Genomic DNA, 27,403 nt, shown 5'->3' with positions numbered 1-27,403 from the left:
TGTTGATGATGATGCATTTGCTTTGTAATGAAAGTGTAACTGTGGTGTTTTAAGATCAAAGCAAACAAAGGGTAAGAGTTCTGCAGCAGACCCAGCGTTTGGTATTTGTGCTCCCAGGAGCAGCTCAGTGATGGCAGATCTAACACCATTTTCCCCACTGTTTGTAATCTAGATTTTATTTCCTTAAACTCGTACTAGATGAAGTTCTTTAGGCCTGAGGGAGTATATCATTGGCACTGTCCCTTTAGTTTGCTAGCAATTGAATTAAAGCGTTCTTTTTGTGAACCGTTACTTCTTAAGTTATTTATTTTCTCCACCTAATTGCTGTTATGAGGTTTATTTTTGTCTCTTGTTTGTTTGTCATTAGTCTGATACTTAATGCTTTATGATTTCTTCTACGTTAAAACCTGTATCTCTTATCTGAGTTAGTGAGGTGCATTTATCCTGTTATGTAGATGGTAAACTGAGACAATAAAGGTCAAACGTATTCAGGCGTGTGACTGTGCTGATTACTTGCATGACCTGTATATAAAAAGTATTACGGATACTTTTAAAATTCATTTTAGTCACCTATCTTCATCATTTGATGTCTCAAACCATTTAGGAACATTTCCATATTGTGATTTACTTACAGTCCGAAGGAACATTCTTTCTGGTAAAATCAGAAATAAAACTGTTCTTAAGAGTCCTCTATCAGTGCTCAAACCTTCCATTCTTCTATGGCTGTAACTTTTTTTTTTTTTTTTCCCCAGGAAGCCCTTACCAGCCCGTAATTGAAGCATTGGGAAACTATCCACAAAAGAAGTTCTACAATGTCTCAAAGCTTGGAGGCGCCAAGTATGGTAATGATACTTTTTAGTTGTTTGTAATTAGGATGGTACCAGCAGTAAACGTGCACCTCTTACTGCTGTAAGATGTTGGGAGATCCAGTCATATATTGTGAATTCATAATAGGTGTATTTGGAAGCTTCTCATTTTCCAATGTATTACTGCTTTTTGAAGCTGAAGGGGGTAATACTTCATGTAGCTTTTTTTCAGTAAGGAAGAACGTATAGGTGTTGCTGGTGTTTTCAGCAGTACTCCAAATCAGAATAATTTCTGGGAAAAATGAAGTGACAGAGAACTCCTGTGTAGTATTTAAAAAATAAATATAGTTTTCACTATAACTTTGTACTGCTTCTTGGTGTTCTACTTTCACCTTACCAGCAACTTCAGATAGTTGGTAATTGTGTGTTTACTGGAACATAGCTTCTGCTGCAATTGCTGCAGAAAGATAAGGTTTTGTGATATTCATGCAATTGCTTAATCTCAGCATGTCATTAGTATGTGATACAACACAAAGTGGTGCGTGCCAAAAAGACTTTTACTGGGTCTTTGTGTCTGGGTGCCTTTTGAAAAATAAAAAGTGTGTGTCCATGTGATGGGGGAGAGGATACATCAGATGGAGAGAGCTATAGATTAGTGTCAGCTAGAATAGGCTTTACTCTGGTAGATAATCAAAATATACTTTCATTAGTTTTGCTTTGCTTTCATGTTAAACTCCTAAAATACTTACCTGAGGTACATATTAAAGGTATTTGTGGTTTTTTTTCCAGTTTTGCAAGGTCTGAATTACTCTCTTGTATTCACAGAATGTGTTGTGTTTCTTAACTAAAAAATTACCAGTGAATATTTCACTTTAAACCCATATTTGACAGCAGTAATTACTTCCCTGTTGCTTCAAGGGAAGAGAGAGGGAAGCTAGTGCACAAGGGCTGCTGAAACTTTTGTGCAATGGCTGTGTGCTCTTGCAAATTTCTACTACTTGTAATAATGAAGTTAATTTTTCAGATAAGCATGTAAGAAGGAGGTAGAATGTTTCTGTTTGTGGCTTTGTCCAGGAAGAAGCAGTAGTGTTGTAGTAATAAAACCAGTCAGTTCTGTAGCATTTTTTTGAAAAGCCTTGTGACAGCAGTAGAAATATAAACTGACATAACATAAAAATACTGCTTTCTGCTAAGGTGTGCAATAACACTTGGAGCAGCAGCAGATATTCCTGAAGATACTGGGAGGAGTCTAAACAGACCAAATCGAAACTTCTGTACAGAGACTGGAAGCTTCATATGCAATATATATTGGCAAGATATTAAATACAATTTAGATACAGTGTGGGACAGCACTGATAGCAAATCCAGCATCTGAATTGCTTATTGCATGTGTTGCTGGAACATTAATTTTGGGGTTTTCCTGTTTGCCCTCTGCCTTGGGGCTTCTGACTATAAACTGACAATAAGTGCCTGTTTAATTAGATTACTAATGTAAATGTTAATTGACTTATTTGCCAATATGATAGGTTGAATCTGATTTTCTAGTATTTTAGTTTTCAGTTATGGGGAAAACAGAAGCTAGAAAGAGCTCAGGATGATTTAGGGCAGAGAGTGCGTCTGGAGATCTAGTCTACTTGTTACTGGGACTAGTGCTGACTTGGAGAGTCTTTCTCAACTGAGCTCTGCAAACCTGTGAGGATGGAGATTCCACCACCTCACTGGATCCTGTGCTTAACCACCCTCCCCATGAACTTCTTGTTCCTTGTATCCAATCACAGTGTCCCTTCCTGCACCTTGTGACTTTTTTTGTCCTTTCACTGTGCACTTCTGAGAAGTCAAGCCTCACCTTCTCTGCAGTTCCTATTAGGTTGTGGATGACTACAGTTAACTCCCTTAGCTCTTCTCAGGGTGGGCAAACCCAGGTCTCCCAGCTGCTCCTGTGTGTCTGGTACAGCAGGCCCACAACTATCTTAGAAGGCCCTTTGTTGGATGTGGTCTCATTTCATGAGCTCCTGTATCCTGGGAGGCCCAAAACTTTACACAGTATTGCAGACAGGAGCTTTCCAGTGCCTGATAGAGAGCAGTTGCTTCTCCATAGCTGGTGGCTGCTGAGCAGCCCATTGGGCAGTTAGGTTTTGCTATAAGGATATGCTGTGTATTACTTGTAATCCAAGAAAAGGCAAAACAATTTCCTTTTTCTAACTTGGCTTTTAAGTAAGTGGTGCCATTACAGCTAATTAGACGTGGTTTTGATGACATTCCTACATTGAGTTACTTGGCTAATTAGACAAAAACGGATAGTATCTGAGACACACACAATGAGAATAGAGTCAGCAAATCCTATATTAATAGTTTGTAGACAAACCACTGGATCAGGTTGAGACCACCAAATCTAACTTTTTTTAAAGCCTGAAATTACTTGTTTCACCCTCTTCCTCCATCTAACTTTTTTATATGTGTCACTGTTCTCAGTCATTTGCCTGCTCGAATGGTGCTGAAAATAATGGGGTCTGGGGAGAAATGTGAATTAGTCGACTTTTTTGTTTGCTTGCCGTGAATAGTGACATCTGCTGCTTTTTTCTCCTCCCACTTTTTTCATTCTCATTTTTGTGCCACAAAGCTGCTTCTGGTCAATACCTTAATCCAGATCGGTAACGAACTAACTAAAGTTGTATTTAGTGAAATGTCATTCTTGTTTATATTTTATTAAATGTATTTAATTTTAGGGCACATGGCAGAATAGTTTCTGGTCTTCATGTCACTGTTTTGAAATATTCTGGCATTGGATGGTTTTGGCTTGATGTTTCAAGTAATAAAAATGTCACATTTACAGTTAAAAAATATTTTGGGGTATTCGAATTGTTACTGCTTTTCACCAACTCTGATCAGTAATCCCAGCTCTAGATTGCTTGCACCTCTCCTGCCAGCATAGCATACCTTACCTTCTCAAGTGTCCCTGTCTTAACACAGAGTGGCCCAACCATGGGTGTCTTCCATTTAGATCCCCTAGGATAACTCATCTTCTGCCTTGTGTATGTTATGCAACTCACTGTTCCATATTGTGTAATGGAGATCAATCCCAAAGGCAGCTGGAGAAGGCGGCTGCTGTAGCCCTCATCCTGCCAGTTCCTAGCAAAGGGGAATTCTTTGGGAGATTGTCTTTTTTAAAAAAAACTTGTGTAAGCTGGAGGTGTTGCACTAATTAAGTCAGTAACTTTGCTTTACCCTAGATACTCTGCCTTATTCCATACGAGTGTTGTTTGAATCCAGTATCCGTAACTGCGATGGCTTCTTAGTGAAAGAAACAGATGCTATGAACATCTTAGACTGGAAAACAAAACAGAATAATGTTGAAGTGCCCTTCTGTCCTGCCAGAGTTGTTCTTCAAGACTTTACGTAAGTGTGTGTGTGTGTGCACGCCAAAACCACTGAAGTAATCTGTGTAAACTCAGAGTTGTATGTACAATTCTTTGGCTTAAAAGTAAATAGCACCCAGTTTTTTGATACTGAAGTATATCTTTCTTGGAAAAGAAACCTGTGCACTGCTTCTGCTATCCAGCAGATTCTGCATGGTAATTCCATGTGGTGCAAGGATAGGAGTTCTTCGTAGGGTGCCCTGGTTTTGCTGCAAATTGTTGAGGCTGAAGCTGCAGGCCTACAAGGAACACTTCACAGGATAAGAGCCAAAACACGCATGCAAGTGCTGACATTTTGGCTGTAGCCAGGTGGCTGGCAGTTCACTGAAATACATGGAATTCTTGCTTGAGATAACCGAAGATTAAATACTGCTTACTCCACAGTATATGTAATACAATTGAATCTATGAATAATACATATATTTAAAAAGTAGTATCTTAATATCGTAACTTTCTCTGTGATCTGTATGGAATAGCTAAAAGGGCAGTTCTTCACCAATTGGCAAATATTAAATTTAAGCTGTTTTGCTGACTCATTAACTATATATCTATTAAGAAGTGAGATAATTAAAAAGAGGAATTGTGATATTAATAAAAATGAGGTCACTTCTGCTTACCAAGCAGAGTCAGGAAGATTTGTGTAGTACTGTGTTACATAAATATAACATAAACTGTCCTCCTCTCAGTTTTGTACTTCAGTTATCTATGTAATAGCCTTTTACAAAAATATTCTTGTTGCTGTTCAATAAACTATTTAAAGCAAGCTATTGCTTGCTTCAGAAATGGCTGGCTCTACAAGAAGAGTAATAATACATGTGAAGGTGTTCAAATGTAAAACACCAGCATTGTTTGCATAGCAAGGTTCTATTGTAAAGGTAATAACCGAAAAAGTAATTTGGTAGTAAAGTACCATCACAGTTCAGAAGCATAGCAAGACAAAAGAGAAATGTAACTGTTGTGTTTGAGATGTTTCTATATTTTTGTTTGGTATGTTATCTTCAAACATGCTGTTGTGAATGAGTACCAACTCCATTAACTTCTGAAAATGTTTCAAGATCTTTAAAATTTAGACAATAGAATAGGGGTTTGTTACCTGAAATAGAGCTTAGGTAGATCTAGAGTTAAATAAGATTTAAAAGAAGTTTGTATATTTTAGTGAGCTAATGTCACATGTTGCTGTACTATTTTGTTTTTCTGTCTGATAGTGGAATTCCAGCAATGGTGGATTTTGCTGCCATGAGGGAAGCTGTGAGGAGTGCTGGAGGAGATCCTGTGAAAGTCAATCCTGCCTGCCCAACTGATCTCACTGTTGACCATTCTCTGCAGATTGATTTCAGCAAATGGTAATGTACCTTACTTTTTTTTGATGAGCCATATGTTTTCGTCTGACACTGAAGTATGGATTCACTCTGGTCTTGGTACTGTCCCATCAAATGATTTGTCATGTGTGGATCCCTGAAATTAGACCTGATGGTATCTGAAAGAGGGCTGGATAAAAATGGATAGAATAACTCTTGAAGGAGAGAAAGAATGACTGTGAGGGGTTATAGATGAAGCTGACTGACAACTCAAATTCTGCGTAAGATATTGCAGAAATAACTGGGTCTGTCTTGGTTACTAGAAAATAGTATGTCTTAAACAGAATGAGGCAGAGGGAGTTTGTAATTTTACTTTGCCCTGCTTTTACTGTTAAACCCGTTTTTTTAAAAAAAAAAAAAAATGTGACTGCTTTGTCACAGGTCCAGAGAAACAGCTTGTAATGCTACTGGATATATTGAAAGACTGTCATTTCAGCCCATAGCTTACAACTGATTTTTTTTTTATGGGCCTGGATTTTACAACAAATTAAAATTGCATATATTTGCAGAGAGAAGTGTGCTTCTAGGAGTCTGGAAAAGTATCGGGACTGGAAAACTAGCAGCATGGCTCTCCTTTTCTGGGAGGCAATAATGTGATGAAAACAGCCTGGGGCTGCCTTTTGCCAGAAATATAATACCACAGAAGAGGAAAACCACACGTTTTATTTGGTGTTTGCTGAAGTAAACGGAAAATAATGCAGCTCCCTTCCATCTTCTCCCCTGCTCCTCCATCATGGAGCCTTTCAGACTCATGCAGAATTGTGTAAATTTTTCAAGCTCTTTGGGAATTTTAAAAGTTCATGGGGGAAGAAGCCTGTGGTCAAATGGACATGGGTGTGAGTCGTTTCTGTAGACATTCCAAATACATACAGGATTTCAGTTTGGTTAGTAGTAGAAGGGTGAAGAGTCAGAAGCTACAAATGATTTGTTGTGTTGCATGTGCTTTGTTTTCGCTTTTGTGGTCTGTCCATTCTTGTGTCTGGAGGGACAGCTGATTTCACTGCAATTAGGCTAGCCTAAAATTATCAGAAAGACCACGTGTTGGCAAGAGGTCTCAGCATGCTGCTTTGTAATGATAAATCCAGCTTCTGTAGTTTCACTTTTGGAAAGATTACAGGTTCTCAGCAGCTGCTGGCCTATGATAAGAAACCCTTTGCTATGGGATGGTTTGTGCTGCTTTCATATAGCTTCCATCTCCTGCTGATCAGAGGCTTCTGGACTAAGTTGGGATTTAGACAAGGTATTCTCCGAGGCCATGGAATATCCTGTAATTCGATAACTAAGTATCTTTCTCTGTTACTGAAGCAGAAGAAAGCAGTGGCTTTAATTACAAATTCCTGATTTGGTAAATATTGTGAGGTAAAAAATCATTCATTTTTCACAACAAGCTTTCTTTGCTGTCATGAGAAGACTGAATGTTGTGCAAATAGAGTGTAGCATGCTATATGGACTTTATTTTTTTTAAAAAAAAACCCCACAACTTCTATGTCTTCTGACTGACTTTAATAGTGTATAAAATTTATCTGAGCCTTTGAGAATTTGTATAAAAAGCCTAATTAAGTAATAAGGTTATGTTTCTTTCCTTGAGAAAGCTTCGTCTGTAATCATTCTTCTGTGGATTTAACAGAACATGTGCAGCACTGTCTTAAATAAACATGTTCGGTCAGTCTGCCACTTACATGAGGCTCTACCCACACTTTCCAAGTTCAAAACCCCATGTTTAGCCTTTGCAATGTTGTTTATAAAGATTCTGGTCTGTTGTGAACTAATAAAAGTTGTTTATGTGATGTTAATGTTTTAGACAGTCCAGTTCTGTTCACTTATTACCATGCTACATTACTTAACTAAGCTTTTCCAGTGGTAGTGTACTTTGCAACAAGGTTGTAGTAAAATAACTTTTTTTCAGACAATATTTTATAATCTGTTGAAGGGATTGCAAAAAAACAAAAAAGGCAAAATTCCTAATGTCTAAGTTAATCTTCTATTTAATGTTACAGTGCAATACAGAATGCTCCAAACCCTGGAGGTGGTGATCCGCAGAAGCCGATGGCAAAGCTTTCTCCACTCAAGGCACAGCCTCGGAAGCTGCCTTGTAGGGGGCAAACTGGCTGCAAGGGGCCGTGTAGCACTGGAGATTCTGGTCGCCACTCAGGACAATTTTCTGCGCAGATTGAGAACACACCTATCCTCTGTCCTTTCCATCTGCAGCCGGTGCCTGAGTATGAAAGCTTCCTTTTTTGAATTGTTTTACCCTTCTGTGTTGTTAAACACTGCCTATGACAGTTTACAGTTAATCTACCTTATTTCCAGACAGCCTTCTGTACTCATCTTCACACGTGCCACAGACAGGCTTCATCTAGAAGGTGGTCTGATATAGCAGATCTGAATTAGTCTACAACAAATCTTTATTTTTACAAGAAGGGCTTTACTAAACACAGTGCAGATGGCCAACTGTGACTCACGGCTGTGATTTTAAAATGAAATTTAGAGACTTCCCTTTATAAGGACGACAAAGCATAAGAGTAGTCCTCTGTATGTTACAAAGTAAACCTCAATGAATAAATCGGTGAAGCATTGACTTATTTCTAAAAGTAAATTTCAGTTTTTCTGTGAGAACTTTTCAAAAGTCTCTGGCTCTTAAAGATGAACTAAGAACTACCCTATCCATCATCCCCCAGCTTCTGCAGAATCACAGTCCATCTGTCACGGAGTCAAAATTCAATGAATATCCTGCCTGTATGTAATGGCCCATGGGAACTTAATCTATTTGCCTCTTCCAGATTTTCAATATTATGAACAGATCATTGCGTACCATTCCATCTATGACAATTACATGTAATCATTCTCCTCTTTCAGCTGTCACCTCTTTTGTCTGATCTGTTCAGTTCCCTATTTTCCTGTGCCAGACAGGTGTAGAATTTAAAAGCTGATCAGATCTGTATCCCACAGTGGTACGATGCTGATGGTCTTGTTAATTTTTTTATAGATATGCAAATATTCCTGCTCAGTACAGGTGTAGGAATGCAGAATTAGTTATGTTTTCAGCAATATTGATGTTTCTGGCAGCAAAACAGCAGTGGTATTTATTAAGCTGCAGTGTGAATGATGACTGTCCCTCCGGGCTTTGCAAAGCAGTGTAGCTGCTAACCTTCTGGCACTACAGAGAAGAAAAGGGAAGGGTCGTGGTGTAAAATACACGTCTAGAAAACTGAGGACTTCCTGGTACAAAGCAAGTGTGCTCCCTTCTTTGTCTGCCTTCTCAAAGCAGAGGTTGTTCCTCTTAAATTGTGGATTACTCCTTTATAATGAGTATCAGTATCTTGATAAATAACACTTGGTAAGAAAAGATGGTTCATTTTGAGACTGTACTCGTGAGTACTTCTGAAGAAAAAAAATGGTGGCTTGGAGGAAAAAAATACAGAAATGGACAATAGTTACAGTTGCCATGATGTTCTACTGAGTTGCTAAAGGGCTAGTATTGAACACAGAGTGTTTTTATGTGAACTAGTGAACATCTTTGTTCTTTATTGAATTTTGAGGTGTGCAACCTGTGTTAAGACTACTGATTACTGAAAAAAAGCTGCTGTGGATTGCAGTACATGCTTGGAATAGAGCTCTTAAAATTAGTATTTTTGAGATCAAATGCTTTAGGCAAACTGTACCTAGAATAAACATGTTCTCAAGAGCAGCACAGATGAAATCAGTTTTTTATCACTGTTTACAGAAAGCTTGCTGCAAGGGAGGAATTACCTTTGTTCTAATATCTACTTCAAATTGTTCTGCAGGCTTAAATGAGTCTTTCATCGAACAAGCAAAAATAACTTGTTCTTCTGTAATTAGAAATAAATTATGACAGTGCTTGTATCTTGGTATCTTCCTAGGCCTGAGACAGTATTGAAAAATCAAGAGATGGAATTTGGCAGAAATAGAGAGAGGCTTCAATTTTTTAAGGTATGTTTCTGTACGTGTGAAGCTTGTGTTGTGTTTTGGTTGTTTTAAGAGCTTGCTCCATTTGTCTACCAGTGTTCAGGTTTAGATGATAAATGAAATGTAATCATTTGTAAATGTCAGACTCTCAAATCTGAATTTAATATGGGAACTGAAAATTGGCTAATAACACAGTTTGTGACTTTAAAAATTGTTAGGCAGTGGAAGTTTGAAATCTAAGCATCACTTAAAGGGGATATATTTTTTCTAATTCTCACTTAAAGTTTAGACTGATTTGGTTCTTGTCAGTGTGAAGGGCATGGACAAAGTAGGTATTTATGAAGCATTAGGCTTTTTAATGAGCTCAGTGTCTTAGGTTGCAGTGAGTTTCTGGTTAAAAGGTTCATTATTTATCCATGCTTCTTTTACAAACCTTACTGAGGTTAGAAGTGTTGACCAGAAACCCATATCGAGACATTGCTGCTCTCAAACTAGGCAGCAGTGCTGCTAACCTTGTTTTTAATTGAAGTCTTGTGTGGTGAACATCAGCAGCTTTGTTGTTAGCCAGGGATCTGCAACGTTGCTATTTGATCCTCATCCACCAGTTTAACATGGTTTAGGAATCCAATGCAGAGATCTAAAAATCTTTCCATACAGGTAGACCAGGAGGTTTCTTAAAGTTGCAGATTAGCTTTTACATTATTAAAAAGGGAAACATCCAGGTTGAATCTTGTTACAAGTTTCCATGTCAGCTCTTTTAAATTTTAGCATCCTGAGTTTGCATGTAGCAAAACACTTCTCTAAATTGCATCTTCAGTCTCATCCAGGAGTGTATAACCTAAATTCTGCTGTAAATAGAAGTGATTAGGTTCTGTTTCTAAATACTAGTGTTAGCTGTGCTTCAGATCAGTTGTGTGAACTGGAAGGCAAGAGATTTACGCAGCCCTGCTTTTGAAAGATAGGTATGAATTATTGATTCAGCTTTCAACAGGAATTGAATGAATGATTTTGATTAAGAATGTGTAGAATCCAAGGGGATCATGTACCTCTGACAAATGAGCAAAAGCCACTAGCATAAATAGCAAGTACTGTTTTATTGTATGTTAGTTGTGTCTTTTCGGTTATGTTCTAGGAATTGAATATACCTTTTTAAAAATGCAACTCTTCTTTTTTTCCTCATTTTGGAAAAATTACAGTGGAGTTCCAAGGTTTTCAAGAATATTTCTGTAATTCCACCCGAGACTGGAATGGCGCACCAAGTGAACTTGGAATATTTGTCAAGAGTTGTGTTTGAAGTTAAAGATTTCCTCTATCCAGATAGCGTGGTTGGCACAGATTCTCATACAACCATGGTAAATGGCTTGGGTATCTTGGGCTGGGGTAAGTATGCTAAGAATAACTTGATAGCACTTCAAAAGGCATACTAAAACATTACTGAGAAATACTTTCTTCCCACTGGATATTTCTATCTCAAGCATAACAAACTCTCTGGAATTATTCTTCAGACTGGTTTTATCTAATCTCATTTCTTTCCCTTGAGAAACTGCTTTTTGTAATTTAAAGAGAAAATAGCCAAAACCCAATTGGTACTCAAATAAGTTATGTTTGTAACACAGTGTAAAATCCATCTGAAGGTTTCTTTTCTCTTGGAAAGCCAATTTCAGGCATGAAATACTTCTTGGTTGACTAAAGTGTGACGTCAGCAGTAGTCTTGCTTGATTTTATTTTTCATGTACAAATATTTAACAGAGGACTTTTACGTTTCTTGCTGTAGTCTTTAGGCTTAATAGAAAGGGTTTTATTAGATTTTAGGATCTCAATATATTTAGTGTCAGTTACTTAAGCTGATGAAAAGCAACCTAATACTATTCTTGCAGGTGTTGGGGGGATTGAAACAGAAGCAGTGATGCTGGGGATGCCAGTGACTCTCACCTTGCCTGAGGTGGTTGGGTGTGAACTGACAGGCACAGCCAGCCCCCTTGCCACATCCATAGATATTGTTGTAAGCATTACAAAGGTAAGAGTTTGATGTCTTTGCAAATAAAGCAAAGTTTGTTGCAAGTTCTACCAGTGATGTTTGAGAACTGAATTAAATGCTGGGAATATTTTTACTATACTTTTAATCGTGGCAGTGCAGAAAGATACAAATAATTTCAAACCATTTTTTATTTATTAGTCCTCCAAAGTAGTGGGTTTTTTTCTCTTCCCTCCCTAGTGGTTTATTTACAGGCCTTCTTTCACTGAAAGATAATTAAAAGTATGTTTTTTTTTTTTTTTTTCCTGCTGGCAGCATGTAGGCTTCTTTAGCTCAGAAACTTTTTCTGGATACCCTTTTTGTTCTGAATTCCACAAGTTCTGTCTGTGGTTGTAAGCTGGTAAAACTCAAGAAGATATTTTCTGAACATAGGGTTTTGCCAGGGTGGCACAAACTGTCACTGTTGTAGTAGCAGGGGAAGAGCTAGCATCAAAGCACTGAAGAGCTGCGATGGCTTTGAAAATACATTCTTCTTTCTGGCATGATGCCTCAAGAAGTGTTGTATCTGTTCCTGACTAGGAAATGTGAAGAACTCTGTTGCAGATGGAGGGGTGTTTTTATTCTGCCAATTTCCAGTGTAGATTTTTAGAACCCAGTATGTTAGGGGTGCTGTTTTAAATGTTTGACTTGCAGATTTTGAATTGTTGCAACAAAACATTGCTTGCATTGTACCTCTTACCATAACACCTTGTTGTGTGTTCTTTTAAACAGCATCTTAAGCAAGCTGATGTTGCTGGAAAATTTGTTGAGTTTTTTGGGAGTGGAGTTTCCCAGCTGTCTGTAGCAGACCGAACCACAATAGCAAATATGTGTCCTGAATATGGTGCTATTCTGAGCTTTTTCCCTGTTGATAATGTGACACTGAAGCACTTAAAGCATACAGGTAAAGATGAAATTAAAATAGTGATTTATTGTAATAGTGTTTTAACTACGTGGCAATAAGTTTTTTTTGCTTAAACTCCATAGTTCTTAAAGAGTTGTTTTCTGCCGAGTTCTGCTGTGATTTTAATGTATAAAATTCTTCTGTAGAGTAACAGGCTGTGTCATGGGATATACTTGGCTACAACTTTTATTCTGTAGGATCTCATGCATCTGAGTAATACCTACCACAAAAATTGTACCATATGTATTTATTGTTGGCTAGTTTTGTGGGATGCTTAGTATGTGGCATTTGGGTCAGTTATTTACCTGCTTTATTGGCACGGATGTTTTCTTGCGGCCTCTTTTGTCTCAGTGTATCCCCTGTATTTAAGCGAGGTGGTAGTTCCTGTATGCACAACACTGGCATGTGGGTAGCTGACTTGCACTTGAAGTTTGCATCCTGTCTGGTTCATTTGTCTAATATCTTATTTACTAATGTCATGTTATTTTTCAACATCCAATGTCCTTGTTTTTGAAGGCCTATGTAAACATTTAAAAGAAAAGTATTAAGAAAATTCCCGCTTGTATTCCATATACTTTTCAAAATATAAGTCTTATTGATATGAAATAAATCCCTTAATCCGCTGTAGATTCCCTTCAAAATCTAAAGTGATTACTAGAAATAAGTGAAACTGCAAAACAAACCATAACATGTTTCTGATTTTTTTCATTAAGATTTTTTTTCCTTTTGAAGAGCATTAATTTCAAGCTAAGCTAGAAGGATGTCAGTTCCTTATCAAGCTACTGTAAATAGAGAAAGTCACTGGGTAACATATCAAAAAAAGCTCATTCACATTAGTAAGCCCTTCTGAAACTGAAATCAGTCAGTTTTAAATATGAGTTTAACATTTGTCATTTAATAAAAACATAGTTTGTCTGGTCAATGCAGAGCAAATGAAACATTTTCTAACAGTAGCCAGCAATACTGGCTATTATCAACTAAGCACATGATCTGTATTAAGCAAGTAAATCTTAACAGAGGGAAGCTTTATGGGCTTCAGGGACAAATCTGTAAATTCAATTAGAGTTACAGCTGCTAGTGTGGAACAGCTTCTTTTGTTCCTTGATATAAGAAGGAAAGTTAAGCCAATTTAAAAGAAAAAAAAAGTATTTTAATTCATCTATCATTCTTGAATAGCTCCTGGAGGTTGATGTATGAAAGTGGTGTGCCTTGAAACAAAGTAATTTAGGTGATATGCTTAAAACAGTCTTAATTTCTGAGAATTGTGTGTTTTTATTTATTCTTTTAATGTCACTTTTCTCATGTTTGAAATAACCTTCCTAAGGTTTTGACAAGGCCAAGCTTGAGGTCATGGAAGCATATCTTAAAGCTGTGAAGTTATTTAGAAACGATGAGAGTTCTTCCAGAGAACCTGAGTATTCCCAGGTATGCTTGAAATGACTTGTTTCTGTGTGTTTGATTCTCATAATAAATAACTACTCCTGATTTAACAATTTTGTCTCCCACTGTAATTTTCATTGCTTCAATACAAGTTGCATTTATTAACTCATAACTTTGAGAAGTTGAGTATGTTTGCAAAATATAGAGGGCATGGGGGAAAGAAGGGAAGTATGATAATGTTCTTGTCAGCTAACAGATCCTGAATTCCTGCTGCTTCTGAGTGATCTGGTAATTCTTATGGATGGGAGAAAAGTTAGGGAGAATATTAAAATGCTTTGAGTAAGATGAATAGCTTCTTACAGTGGGAATTCTTGAAAACGGAAGCCCAGAGTTTTTAATGTCTCGAACATTCAAGCTTTAAACAAAATAGGTCCTGGATATCTCAAGAGTATATGCAATGTAATGATGGGCTGGGATCGATAATGCATGCTTTTTCTCTGTTTATTTTTTTTAGGTAGTGCAAATTAGTCTAAGTTCTATAATTCCATATGTCAGTGGCCCCAAGAGGTCCCAAGACAGAGTGGCTGTTAATAACATGAAAAGTGACTTCCAAGCCTGCTTAAATGAAAAGGTTTGTATGGCTGATGTACTCTTCAGAAGGTACTTCCTATAATCTATATGAATAAATTTTACTTTACTTATTTCTTGCATACCTGCTGAGCCCTCCTTATTACTGTATAAACAGTTTATTCAGTGATACTCTTTTCTTCCTTGAGAAGTGTCCTGAGGGTAGCTAGTAAATCATAGGTGTGTTAGCAACATGAGCTTCCAAAAAATCCTTAAATTCCCAGTTTAGATTGCTCGGGGGGAAAAACTTTTAAGTAATAAATAGTGTAAGCTTGGGAAACGTTTTCTCGTTTTCCGAGGTTTTTTTACACAGCTGTATTTAACTGATTTCCAAAACAGAATTACCATAAGAAAAGAAAACTCATCGTGTCTTAAAGCAGATGCAGAAAGACTTTCAAGATTTGCAGCTAATTAGTGTTCTGGGTTCTTAGCTGCAAGTAAAAATCATTTGCTTAATTTGACTTCATAGAGGAAATGGTTTTATTCTTAGGGTGATGATTTTGGTTAGGAATATGCATAGGTATCTAAGAATGCAGCTAATACAGGAATGCATCTTCATTTTTAGTGTTTATCATTAAAGTTGAAGACCAGCAGCAGTATTAGAAACATACACAGTTAGACACTGTAAACATTCTTTCTGTTGGTTTTAGCATTTGTGGCTTGTAAGGAGGTGTTTAATACAGAATGATCAGTTGTGCTGGAGAGGGCAATCATGGATCACAGATTGGCTGAGGTTGAAAAGCACCTCTGGAGGATGACAGAGTGCTGAAGAGCTGGAGGGTGTGAAATGTTAATTGACATAGTCTGCTTTTAGTTATCTTCCAATTAAATTCTTGGGTATGCTTCTAATTCGGAAACAAGTATTGTACAGAATCAGACATGTACTTTTTAAGGGGTTGTTCTTTCATGTATAGCAGGAAATGAGTGTGAGATCAGCTGTCGTTTGACTGGCATTTGTTCATAACTGGTGCAAAATTAAAGCAGTTATGAAGAAAGAAGGATGAGACCACTGTATACATGGAGAGAGGCTCAAACTGAGGGCTGCTTTTAAAATCTGTTTAAGAGTTCCTAATGGGACAGCTGAGTATTTTAAAATGAGGATTCACTTGCTCTTGCTGCGATGTCATACTTTGTGTACTATAATAACTGCTAACGTGTTTTTGTCATCTAGTCTGGTGTTAAAGGGTTTCAGATTGCAGCTGAGAAACAGAATGATGTTGTACCTGTTCAGTATGAAGGAAATGAATACAAGCTCTCTCATGGCTGCATTGTCATTGCTGCAGTAATCAGCTGTACAAATAATTGTAATCCATCTGTCATGCTTGCTGCAGGTATGTTGTGACTAGTGACAACTAACTTGATCTTAGTAGTGTTCCCATGTTGACACAGCCTCGACCTTCACCTTTATAGTTCTCTATAATGACTTGACCTAAAGGTTTGAAACTCTAAGATTTTAGCCTTAAACTTGTTATATGTTCTGGAGATTATATAATGAAAGTTACTTTTCAATAATACAATCACAAAGTTCGTGTCATAAAACAGTATTTATAATAGTAATTACAAAATACTTGCATTTGGTAGCATTTCAACAGGTAACCAGTTTTAGGGCTCTCTTCAGATGGATGCACATAGTGACACAGTTGATGCAGGAGGTGGGCTTTAGCTTTGACTCCAGCCTGGATGATGGTAGCTTGAACTATGGTTAGCTGCAAAGTCTGGAAAGAAAATCCATATAGCTGAACAACTGTTGGGTGCTTTAGTGGCCAGTTAAGGAGTGTGTGCTGTACCTTCGCAAGCTGCATACAACTTTCCCAGAACAGCTAATCCTCTGTCAGACCTTGCTGTCCTCTTTTGAGGTCCTCTGTGGCCAAGGCAAGCTTCACTCTGGGGCTGTGGCCTGTATCAGAAGGAGAATAAATAGATTTGCATCGTCAGCTAGAACATGGGAATGAGATTTTTTTTCTTAGAGAAGAAAATGGCCATCTACTTTATAGGAATGGGAACAAAAACCTGAATAGTATTGTTATGATTTAAGAAACTTCATTCAGGCGAGTAGCGGCTTTAATAACTTAATAAACTGAAGGTCTCCTCATTTTCTTTTTAATTCTTATTTTAACTAAGGTAGCATTGTACAGACGTTCTTTTGAGGGATATGTAAAACATAAGATGTCTCTCTTTTTTCCTTTTTTTTTTTTTTTCTTTTGGTAGGACTCCTGGCCAAGAAAGCTGTTGAAGCTGGCCTAGCAGTTAAGCCCTACATAAGAACAAGTTTATCACCAGGCAGTGGAATGGTTACACATTACCTCAGTTCAAGTGGAGTATTACCATACCTCAGTAAGCTTGGGTAAGTTGTGACTCCTAATTCACTTGTCATTTTAGGAAAATAGTAGGCTGGGTTTTTATACAAATTGATAAACATGGTTGCTGTTCATTTTAGGCTAATTCTTAGTTTACTAGATTGTCACTTTAAATACTTGCTGACTTAAGTTGTTCTACTCCATTTTATTCTCACCTTACAACTTAATGTGTGTAGATCTCTGTCTCATCTGAGCTCTGTTTTTTCAGTAGCTATCTGCTTAACTGTAACTGTCTTACAGGACAGGATGCACTTGTTTATATATTTTAAAAGTGGAAGAGGGATGTAAATTTACCAGGACACTGTGTTAGTCTTTTCTTAACATTGCTGCTGTCGTGGGTTGTTTAGCATGCTTTTGATTGCTCCGTAGCAATAACAATCAGATTATGTTCATAATTCTGTAACAGTGCTCAGTTGTGCTCTGTGAGGGATATTACCACTTTTGCTTTGCCATTACGTATAGAACTAACACCATCTTGAAATACTTTATTTGACTCTACTTTGATCAATTACACAAATGTTAGCTTGTATCTTCCTGCTTACATCAGTGAGATGTAGTGTCTGCTGTTCATTTCCTAAAAAGTCTAATTGCCAAAGGAAAAAGTCTTCATAGCTAATAAAAGGAAAAGCTGTTTGCTAACAAATTGCTTGTAATAATTTAATGTGTTACTTGATTTTTTCCAATGTAGGTTTGAGGTTGTTGGTTACGGGTGTTCAACCTGTGTTGGAAACACTGCCCCCTTGCCAGAAGCCATCAGGAATGCAATAAAACAGGTAAAGCTCTACAGCTTGTTCAATACAGAAATACAGTTCTCACCTAGTTAGCCATCAAGAAATACAGTAATCTGTGCAAAATATGCTTTATTGTTGGTTTGGACTTTGTGTGACATTTTTGCATATGTGCATGTCAGAGGGAGACTGTGGTAATTTATTGCTACATAAAATAAATATAATAGTATTAGTAGCATACAGATATAAATTACAAGATAACTACATAGGATCTAATCTTATGGAGGAGGCAACATGTAGATTGTTTCCTGAATAAGAGGAGTGCTTTAAAGAGCCGTTGTGCTTGAGTGAATTTAACCAGCAGTGTCTAAACAGCTGCAGCATTTTTCTCCTGTGAAGCAGAAAAAAAATAAAAGAAATAAAAGGCAGGAGTTCACTGAAGTGACTGGTGAATACATCAGAGCGTCAAGAGTGAAAAGGAGAAGAAGGAGGAAGGGTAGTGGGAGAGAGCAAAATGCCTTTAAATTGAAGTGTTTGTTAGAATAAATATTTGAAGTGGAATGCTAAAAGCACAGCTGACTTAGTCAACGAAAAATAGCACAAGCTGTTGCAGTACCACAGAGTCCTAGAAAAATATATATGGGTCTGCCTTTCAGGGTGATATAATTGCCTGTGGAGTATTGTCTGGAACAAAGAACTTTGAAGGACGTCTCTGTGACTGTGTCCGTGCCAACTACCTTGCTTCACCACCACTAGTAGTTGCTTATGCTATTGCAGGCACTGTTAGAATAGACTTCGAAACTGAGCCTTTGGGTAAGTATTTCCTTACATCTTCTATTTCTGCATCTAATGCATACATAGAAGAGTTTCTTCACGTGCATTTCAGTATATAAAACGGTGTATTTGAAGAGAAACCACAGTCATATTTGGTGTTGCTTGTAGCTAAAGCAAAGTATCCACTTAACTGATGCAATTTTTTGCCTATCTTGTACCATCTCTGAAGACCTGAATATTTACACATTCATATTCTAATATAAAATACAATATGTTATTCTTCAAAATTACTATTCTGTTTAAAATCTTCCTCAGGCACTGGCTTTAATGGCAAAAGTATTTACTTACGAGATATTTGGCCCACCCGAAAAGAACTTCACACAGTGGAGGAAGAGTGTGTGATATCATCCATGTTTAAGGAATTGAAAGAAAAAATGGAGGTAAGAATGGTCTTTTTTGTTCTAACTTAAATATTGCATTTTATTTTAGCTTTATAGTATCTTCCAGTTGAATGTGATTGACTTATAAGTTATTTCCATTACTGTCAATGAGGACTTAACTGAGATGGATACTTGTATTAAATAGTGATTCTTAAGTAATATCAAATGAGGTAACTTGTAGTATGTAATAAAAATTAAAAAGAAAATTGCCAGTAAGTCTTTGGTTTCAGAATGTAAGCCGATCATAAACCAATTTCTCTTGTTATTTTTGGTTAAAATTTTTTCTTGTAGAAAGGAAACAAACGATGGAATTTACTGGAAGCACCTGAGTCAACTTTATTTCCCTGGGATTTAAAATCTACTTATATTAGATGTCCTTCCTTTTTTGATAAACTTGTAAGTACATGGATCTGTGCACCAGATTATATGCGTTGCATTTAAATAAAGGAATAGCTATTCCATTAAAACTTCAATGTTTAAGGAACAAATTTGATTATCACTAGTATTTCTCAGTCTTGAATACTGTTTGTATCTCTGAAATGAGGGGAGCCTGTACATCAGCGTGGCTTTGTATGTTGCAGATGTGGTTTATGTCTAAGGGTCTTGGAAGAAAAAGGTGTTTCTTAGTTTTTGTTGTTTTGTTCCCTCCCTGACTACTCCCTCTTAGGCCAAAGAACCGGTTTCACCACAACCAATTGAAAATGCCCATGTCTTGCTCTATCTGGGAGATTCTGTAACAACAGATCACATATCCCCTGCTGGAAGCATTGCAAGGAGTAGTGCTGCTGCTAAGTATCTGACTAACAAAGGGTAAGATTTTCATATTAAACAGCTTTAATTGTATCAGAGGACTGCTTCACTTGCCACATAATTGATCAGCATTGTGGCTTTCCTTTATAAATACCTGTCTGCATAAAGTGGAGATCATACGTGGATATAACACAGCAACTGGTGTTTCTAAGTAATTACCTGTCTTGCAGTCCCAGTAATCATATTTCTTTCAGTCTCTAAGGTTACAACAAACAGCTGAGACAAACTCTTAAAAGAACTCATTCTCATAGCTGTTGTTACAGTAACATCTGCTGCTAAATGCATGCCAAAGCACAAATAATTCACTGATTTACAAAGCAGGGGACTGGTCTTCTGTTAATGTGAGGGTAGTCACTGTCACTGGCCTCAAGAAGTCAGATGCACAGAACACATCAAAAACATATGTAGTTTCATAAAACTAGGCTACTTATTTTTTTAATGGGTTTAGTGCTCTGACTTACCTCTGCATCAGTCAGCATCCTGCAGCAGTTAGTGGGTGTTTTTCAGCTCTGCTGAAATTATGAAAAGACAGAGAGCACTATGCAGTGCTGAGCTATGCAGTGTCACACCTCTGCTGAAGAGTTTGGAAATGATATTGTTGCATTATACTGCAAAGGTCTATTGTTATTACAGTGTCAGTGAAGCAAGATAAAACAGCCTGTGGTGTGGACTGTTCTTTCGAACTATTTGGTCTGAATAAGTAGTATTATGAGAAAGAAGGAATTAACAGGCCTTTCATCCCAGGGTGGTAGTTTGATTTATGAGAAAAGCTCTCATTTTGGTACAATACTTGTTAATAAGTACATTGGTAGAAGTAAGAGGATTAGTGAACAGGCTTGTTTCCTAGAACAGTCTCTCCGTAATGAAGTACTGTAATGCTCATAGCACTTACTATAAAAGTCATAGAAAATTAATTTAAAACTGCAACTTTTCTCATGAATAATCTAGCAATGATATACACATTTTGTTCATGATTTATAATAATTACGTTGAATAGTTCTTTACATCTTGCAGTGGAAACAGAGATGCTGCAGTAATTACTATAAAATCATAATACTGTTTGAAACCAGGTAATTTAAAAATAACTGATTCCCTTTTAAATACTACTTTTATTCTAGACTTACACCTCGTGAATTCAACTCTTACGGAGCTCGAAGAGGTAATGATGCTGTGATGACAAGAGGTACCTTTGCAAATATCAAGCTTCTGAATAAGTTCATAGGAAAACCAGCTCCTAAAACAATTCACTTTCCATCAGGACAAACAGTAAGAATACATTTGTTTGCATAGCTACTCTGCAGTGGTGATGTGGATTTAGAACTTGCTCAAACTATTTCACTTTGTTATTCCACAGCTAGATGTGTTTGAAGCAGCAGAACTGTACCAGAGAGAAGGCACACCTGTAATTATTCTTGCAGGAAAGAAGTATGGACTGGGTAGCTCAAGAGACTGGGCTGCAAAAGGGCCTTTTTTACTGGTACTGCTACCTTGTTTGGTTTTGGGGTTGTATTCTTGTTCTTTCTGCAAATGCCTAAAAACATTGTTTAGTTTTGGGCATCAATATGTTTAGAAACTTAGTCGAATATAATACCACATTTTGTTTTCAAAGACTTCTCAATAATTTCTTTGCTAGAATCTTCATAGAAGAGAATCACTAGTCAGGATAAATCTGAATTTCCCAATTATATACCTTACCATCTCAGACTCCAGACTTTGAGATAAATTAGAACTTAACCTAGTGCTGACCTCTGGTCTCTGTGGGGTATTAGATATCTAGCTGTTGGAGACTAATTTTCATTAATACTCAGAACATATTCTGAGTCAGCCATTTATTCATGTGGAGTAATGGAAGCAGCTACATTCAGTCTGGGATTTTCTGCCTGCTAACTACAGCATGGTCACTGCCTGTTAGAAAACTCCATTTCATACTCTATGGGCCTGCTCTGGCTTATTTGCTTTCAGCTAGCTGTAAAGCTAAAAGATGTTACCTGCTTACTTACCAAGACTCTTACAAAGTACTCTCTTTACTCTTCAGTTTGAATTGCAAGGTTTTGGACATTTATCTAATTGAAGTTTACTTTTGCATTTCACTTTGACTACTGAAATACAAAACTTGTCTTGTTGCAGGGTGTTAAAGCTGTCCTAGCCGAAAGCTATGAGAAGGTTCATAGAAGTCAGTTGATTGGAATTGGCATAGCTCCACTTCAGTTTCTTCCTGGTGAAAATCCAAGTACTTTGGGTCTCACTGGCAGAGAACAATTTTCTATATTGTTTCCTCCAGAGCTGTCGCCCGGAATGACTTTGGATATTAAGGTATCTTTGCAATTTTTGTTAAATTCCTCTATTGAATGTGCTGACAATTGAAAGCACAGGAAAGAAAGTTAATCCTGATGATTGAAAGCAGGAAAAACCCAAAACTTAATTCTCTTTGAAAGTAAGCTTACAGTCTTACCTTAAGTTTGTCATGGCTATTGAAGTTTCCCAAAGTACATATAGAAATGTTCTTTTTATGTAACTATTATGCAGCCTGAAATTCTTGATTGTTCTTTTGGGCATTGTTTTCCCTCTCATGGATGCTGTACTAGGGTAGAATCTGAGTTGTGTCTCTTCAGGCTCTTTTAAAGACAAGGGTGTGACTTGGAGGCTTCAGCTTTCTGTTCTGTGTAAAGGAACCATGTGCCCCTAAGAACACACTTTATGCCCTCTTAGGGAAATGACTCTTTCTTTGTTATCAATAGGTAGTTAGCATGCTCCCAGCTAGAGCTGAACTATGCAGTAAAATAAGCCTTCATTCCGTTCCCAGCAGTCTGTCGGATCTGCAGTAGCAGATAAGCAGGTTCAATGTGTTCAATGAAACTTGGTGTTAGAATGTTAACTGAGAATAAGCAAGGGGAAGTGGAAGCAAAACTCTTAATTGGTGTCTCTTTTTTTTTTTTTTTTTTTTTTGCTTTTGTTTTGAAGACAAGCACTGGAAAAGTATTCAGCGTGATTGCCTTGTTTGAAAACGATATGGAGATAACTTTATACAAATATGGTGGAAGTCTAAACTTTGTGGCTCGAAGATTCTTATAGTAGCTACTGACTCTATGGGTATCTTGCATAACTGGTAATTCTGAAAATGCCTTGTGTGAACCCAGGAATCTGTACTGTGGAACTGCAAACAGTCCTAGTGTGCTCAAAGTTACTTCGTCCATGGATGTAAAAGATTGTGAATCATTGTAACTGCAACAAGATCCTTCCTGATTTTAAATAATATTCTAATGGTGCTATTAAACATTGCTAAAATCAACATGTGTATTGTGGCAGAGAGCTGTAAGTATGGAGGGGATGTTTTATCAGACCATTTTGTAAATAAACTATCCGAAATCTGACATTGATTGTGCTGAAGATTATTATGTAAGAAGATTTTCCACAGTTGTTTTCACTCGGTTTTTGCACTTGTAAATCTGTGTACTGCTGTTTGTTGGTTTAAGGGCAGCAGATGGTATGGAATGTTAAAGGACAAACAGAATTTTTTTTTGTTTTTTTGCATTCAGAGCTTAAAACAGATGTTCAGTTTTGAATTTCTTGTTCTTTGGGTTATGGGCTGAACAGAAGGCAGTCCACATGAGGCCTATGGTGTCCTGTATAGCAGATCATGACTTTCTTAACTTTATTATGGGGTTCTATTTCATCTGGATCCAAATTTAAAACTGCTCATGTTATGAAATACTGTGTGCTTAGAAGTATGGGAAGCATCTCTGCATTTTAAAAAATGCTCACAATTATTTTGTTCATGCAGTTGAAGTGTAGCACCCAAGCTTTTTGGCAAGCTCCAGTGTCCTTCAATTGAAGTTTAGCATATCTACTTCAAATGATGCAGTTTGTCATTTATGACATCAGTTTTTACTGTACTGTCTGCAATATCACTAGACAAAGTACCTCCCCTTAGTATTTTAACCTTTACAAATCTTTAAAAACATTTATTAGGACTGTTTAAATTCCTCTGCTTTAAATATGACCTGTGCCTGCTAAGTCATACTTGTCTAACGTTAAATAGCTGAGGTAGCTAGCCTGCCTTTTAATGCTTTCCAATATGCTGTTAGTTTACAGCTCTTCCAAACAACCATCAAATTTCCCTGCTGAAGATCCCAGAATACTGAACAAATCTGGCTCTTACGCATTGCAACTTCCATAAACTTGTCAGCACATTGATGGTAAAAACCCTGTTCCATATTTAATATTAACAGAAGATGCAGAGTATCTGCAAAAGTGCTTGTTTTACCACTTAACTAAGCATTGATAGCCTCTAATCTGTGCAAGTGAGTCTTCAGCTTCAAGATGCTATTTCTGTGCTCCTTTATCTTGAAAAGCTTCATAATACTGATTACAGTTCGTACAGAGATTAATTTATTTTGGAGAACAAACCTGCAATAACTTGCCTATAAACTGTCAAGATTTTGATTTAAGGCTTTTTGCTCTTGATAAACATTGTCTTAAATATTTCAAACCTTTCAAGAGGACTATATTAGCTATACTACATGTGCTTTCAATTTATAACCAGACACTAAGCTAGTTGACTTGCAAACTAACAGGTGCACTGTTCAAATCTTTAACTTGTATGCTTCTGACATTCCTTTAAGAAAAAAAAATGCTCCCTGGCATAATTTTATCATTACAATATACAATTGTTTGGCAGTTGAAATGCCAAATTAATTTGACTTCCCTGGTGTAAATTTGATATGCATTTTTTTATTTTATTGGGCAGAGTCCTTGGAAGTTTGAAATTCTGTATGATCTGGTTTTATATTTCACTAGTTTTGTTGTGGTTTACTTTTAGTCAATATAAAAACCCTTCTGGTGCCTCCCACCATTGACATGGGTGATAAATCAATGCGGTTTTGAATACTATATTCAACTGACTGCTGAATGAGCTTCTGTTCTGTGGTACACTTTTTACTAATTTTATTCCAGAATTATTGAGCAGATCTTACTTATTGTACAACAGTGTCTAGTACGATTTTTTTTCCCAGCTCAAAGGTATATTCTTGATTTAGTTCAAGAAAATGCATGATTCATTATTGGGGAGCAAATAGGAATTTAGTGCTGGCACATAATGATGCCTCATGCATATGATAAGTAAAACCACAACTCCAAGACTTTTTAAAACTTTTGTAACTGCTAATGCTTGAGCAGAACACAGTCTGCCCCCCCACCTCTAGTGCTTCAGACGGAGACAGTGATCCAAGCTGTGTCAAGGTAAACCAGTACTGTGATGTTAAGTGCAATTTCAAGGGATATGACTTATCTGTAAGTTGTCACCGATAAAGCTCATCATCTCTTAAGAGACACGATGGGTTTTGTTACCATAGCAACTACTTTTAATTCTGGTGTATTCCTAGGTCTTAAAAATCAATGAAAGACAGCTTTTGAGCTGTGCTTTGGCACAGCTGCTATTCAACTTCAGGCTCCTGCTATGGTTGCTGCAGCAGGTCCAGCCCGAATTACTCTGAAGTCAACAGCATCTTTGAGCTGGGCAGAGTGACTCCTGCCTTTAAAGGTGGTGGGTGCTGTGAGGAACACCACCGCATCACCCCACCCCCTGCTTCTCCCGTGGCAGTGGCCTGCCGGTGAAGAGAGCACTTGCCCGATGATCCATGGTCATGTGCCTGCCCCCTGTCCCTCATGCAGTAGGGAACGTCCTACAGCCCAGTTCCAGCCAGTGGCAGAGGGACAACATGTGACTTTGGCCACGCTGTGGGGATCCAGGAGCTTCAGATGGGCAAGAGGGACATCCGCTTCCTGGCAGCGGCAGGACACTGCTGTGATCACACACAAAACCATTGCTCTATTAGACCTCTTTACGGCATCTTAAAGCATAGGAGGAAATGTACCTTTCTGAAGAAGTGACTCAGTGTGTTAGATGTATTTAACCTAGGCTTCTCCTTTTTGATTTGGGGGAAGAATCTCTTTAAATTTTTCTAAATGTTTTCTCTCCTTGTGCCCCTCTTCCTCCCCCCCCCTCCCAGCTTTGGGATAGTGTTGATGTTTATACATTTTACACCTTAAGTATAAGGATATGAAACTATGTATATTAATCATATTTAAGCAACTGCAAATCAGTGTCTACTGTTTAAAGCCAACAGAACAGTGTAAGTTTTAAGTTCAGTTAAGTATTGTATAGATATATCTCAAGTTCAGTTGATGATAATTGTGCATAAAATGTTACCGATGCTGTAAATTATTTTTAATAAAGAAAATTGTATCACATTTCTTGTATGTCACCAACTATTTTGAATAGATTTTGTCATACACTTAAAATGGTACTGTAAGTACGTATGGAAGGGTGGGGTGAATAAGGAAAAGGGTATAATTATGCATGTTTCATTTTCTCATTAGGAGTGTCTCATGTGGGCTTCCAGAGCATGTTTAGTTGGTGTAGAAAGAGGTTTTCTGTGCTAGCTGAGCTTCAGATACTAGTCTGAATATTATAACTATATCAAATGTTTTGAATAACCCATTTTTTTTTCTTCAGGAAAAATCCTAATTTAGAATCTAGATCAAATCCTATATTAAAGCAAGCACTTGACCAAGGTTATGGTTGTGGCACATAAAGCTTACAGCTCTGACAAGATCTTCAAAAGTGATTTGGAGGTTCTGACACTGACCCACCCCTGAAGACTCCCTTTCAGAAGAGGTGTTGGACTTGTATCCAATGCAGAGATGCTAAATTATTCAAGTCTTATCTTACAGATAAGAGAGGCTGAAGTACAACCTTAGTCCTCTGCATTGCCTCACAACTGCGGTGTGCTTCCCACCAGAATATTGGGCAGGCAGGAGCAGCACAGAACTCTAGAGGTCTTAAGTCTTGGCACTACTGTCTGGAAACGAAGGCACAAGTATCGAGGTACACCTTTGCAAAAGGCATTGCAATTTTCTTTACAGAGGGAATGACTATATTCTGATTTTTCTGTAACCTGTATCTTAGTCACAGATGTAGTAAGAATGCCATTCCAGTAAGCTAAACCTTCAGTCAGTCTCAAATTGGGAGAGGGAACCCCAAATGTTTTCTGAAGCTCTCTTAAACTTGCTTCTGTGATTTCTGGGGGGCTGGGAGGGGCAGAATGAAGTTCGTAAAAATACTTGCCAATTGCTCAATTACTTTGGTAATAAGTGTTTGAAATTGGGAGTAAAAAAGTCCCAAGGAATTTGGTTTTTTTTGGGAAGTAGTTTCCCTTAATTTCTTATTGGATTAAAATCTTTTCAATTTAATATCCTTAATATTACAAGTAACACTGAAATATTGGGAGAGTTCCCAATAACTGGTTTACTTAAAACCCAGATTTACTAATTTTTTTAACTTTAGTAGGTCTTTCCTAATTATTTTCCTTGGATTCCTAATTCCATTTTAGTAGGACCTCAAATATTGCAGAGATATATTTTTTTTACATTAGGAATTCAGAAGATATATATATATATCTATATATATATATATATCTATCTATCTCTTAAAGGTTAGTGTGTGTGTGCGGAATTGACGTTTGTAATAATTTTAAGTCTAAAATTCTCCAAAACTGGACAGGTGTTCCCAGTCTGAACTCTGGTATTGTCTAAAGGATGTCCCGAGAAAGATGTCTCAGGTTTGTTACAGGTAAATGATCTTCGGTCAAAACAGCTGGTAAAGGTTTTGCTCTTGTGTGCTGATAAAAGGATTTAAACAAAACAAGTATAAATCTGTTTCTCCTGATAGTGGGCTTTAAAGTGCTCCCACCGCTGGTTCCGCTTTCTGGCAGGAAGCTGTCCGTTCCCTTCTCTCTCGGGCTGTTTGTAAACAGCGATAAAATGGTGCCTTGCTCGGTGCGCAGCCCGGGCGAGCGGGGCGG

At 37.4% G+C, this 27,403-nt stretch overlaps 1 protein-coding gene across 1 annotated transcript; it reads left to right on the top strand.

The window, feature by feature from the left end:
- Positions 1-754: 754 nt before the first annotated feature.
- IREB2 (iron responsive element binding protein 2) lies at positions 755-22,912 on the top strand. The gene is made up of 21 exons (XM_026855966.1): positions 755-842; positions 4,037-4,202; positions 5,428-5,565; positions 7,578-7,799; positions 9,462-9,531; positions 10,704-10,887; positions 11,385-11,524; positions 12,254-12,425; positions 13,750-13,850; positions 14,320-14,436; positions 15,604-15,763; positions 16,641-16,776; positions 17,478-17,562; positions 18,174-18,330; positions 18,607-18,731; positions 19,023-19,127; positions 19,399-19,541; positions 20,660-20,807; positions 20,896-21,018; positions 21,669-21,854; positions 22,503-22,912. The coding sequence occupies exons 2-21, from the start codon at positions 4,120-4,122 to the stop codon at positions 22,611-22,613; spliced, it is 2,706 nt and encodes a 901-aa protein (XP_026711767.1). The 5' UTR covers positions 755-842; positions 4,037-4,119; the 3' UTR covers positions 22,614-22,912.
- The last annotated feature ends 4,491 nt before the right edge of the window (positions 22,913-27,403 follow it).

This window comes from Athene cunicularia (genome assembly GCF_003259725.1).
Source record: "Athene cunicularia isolate RWA chromosome 10 unlocalized genomic scaffold, athCun1 chr10_part1, whole genome shotgun sequence".
In the NCBI taxonomy this organism is placed as follows: Eukaryota; Metazoa; Chordata; class Aves; order Strigiformes; family Strigidae; genus Athene; species Athene cunicularia.
This window is presented reverse-complemented; position numbering and strand designations above follow the sequence as displayed.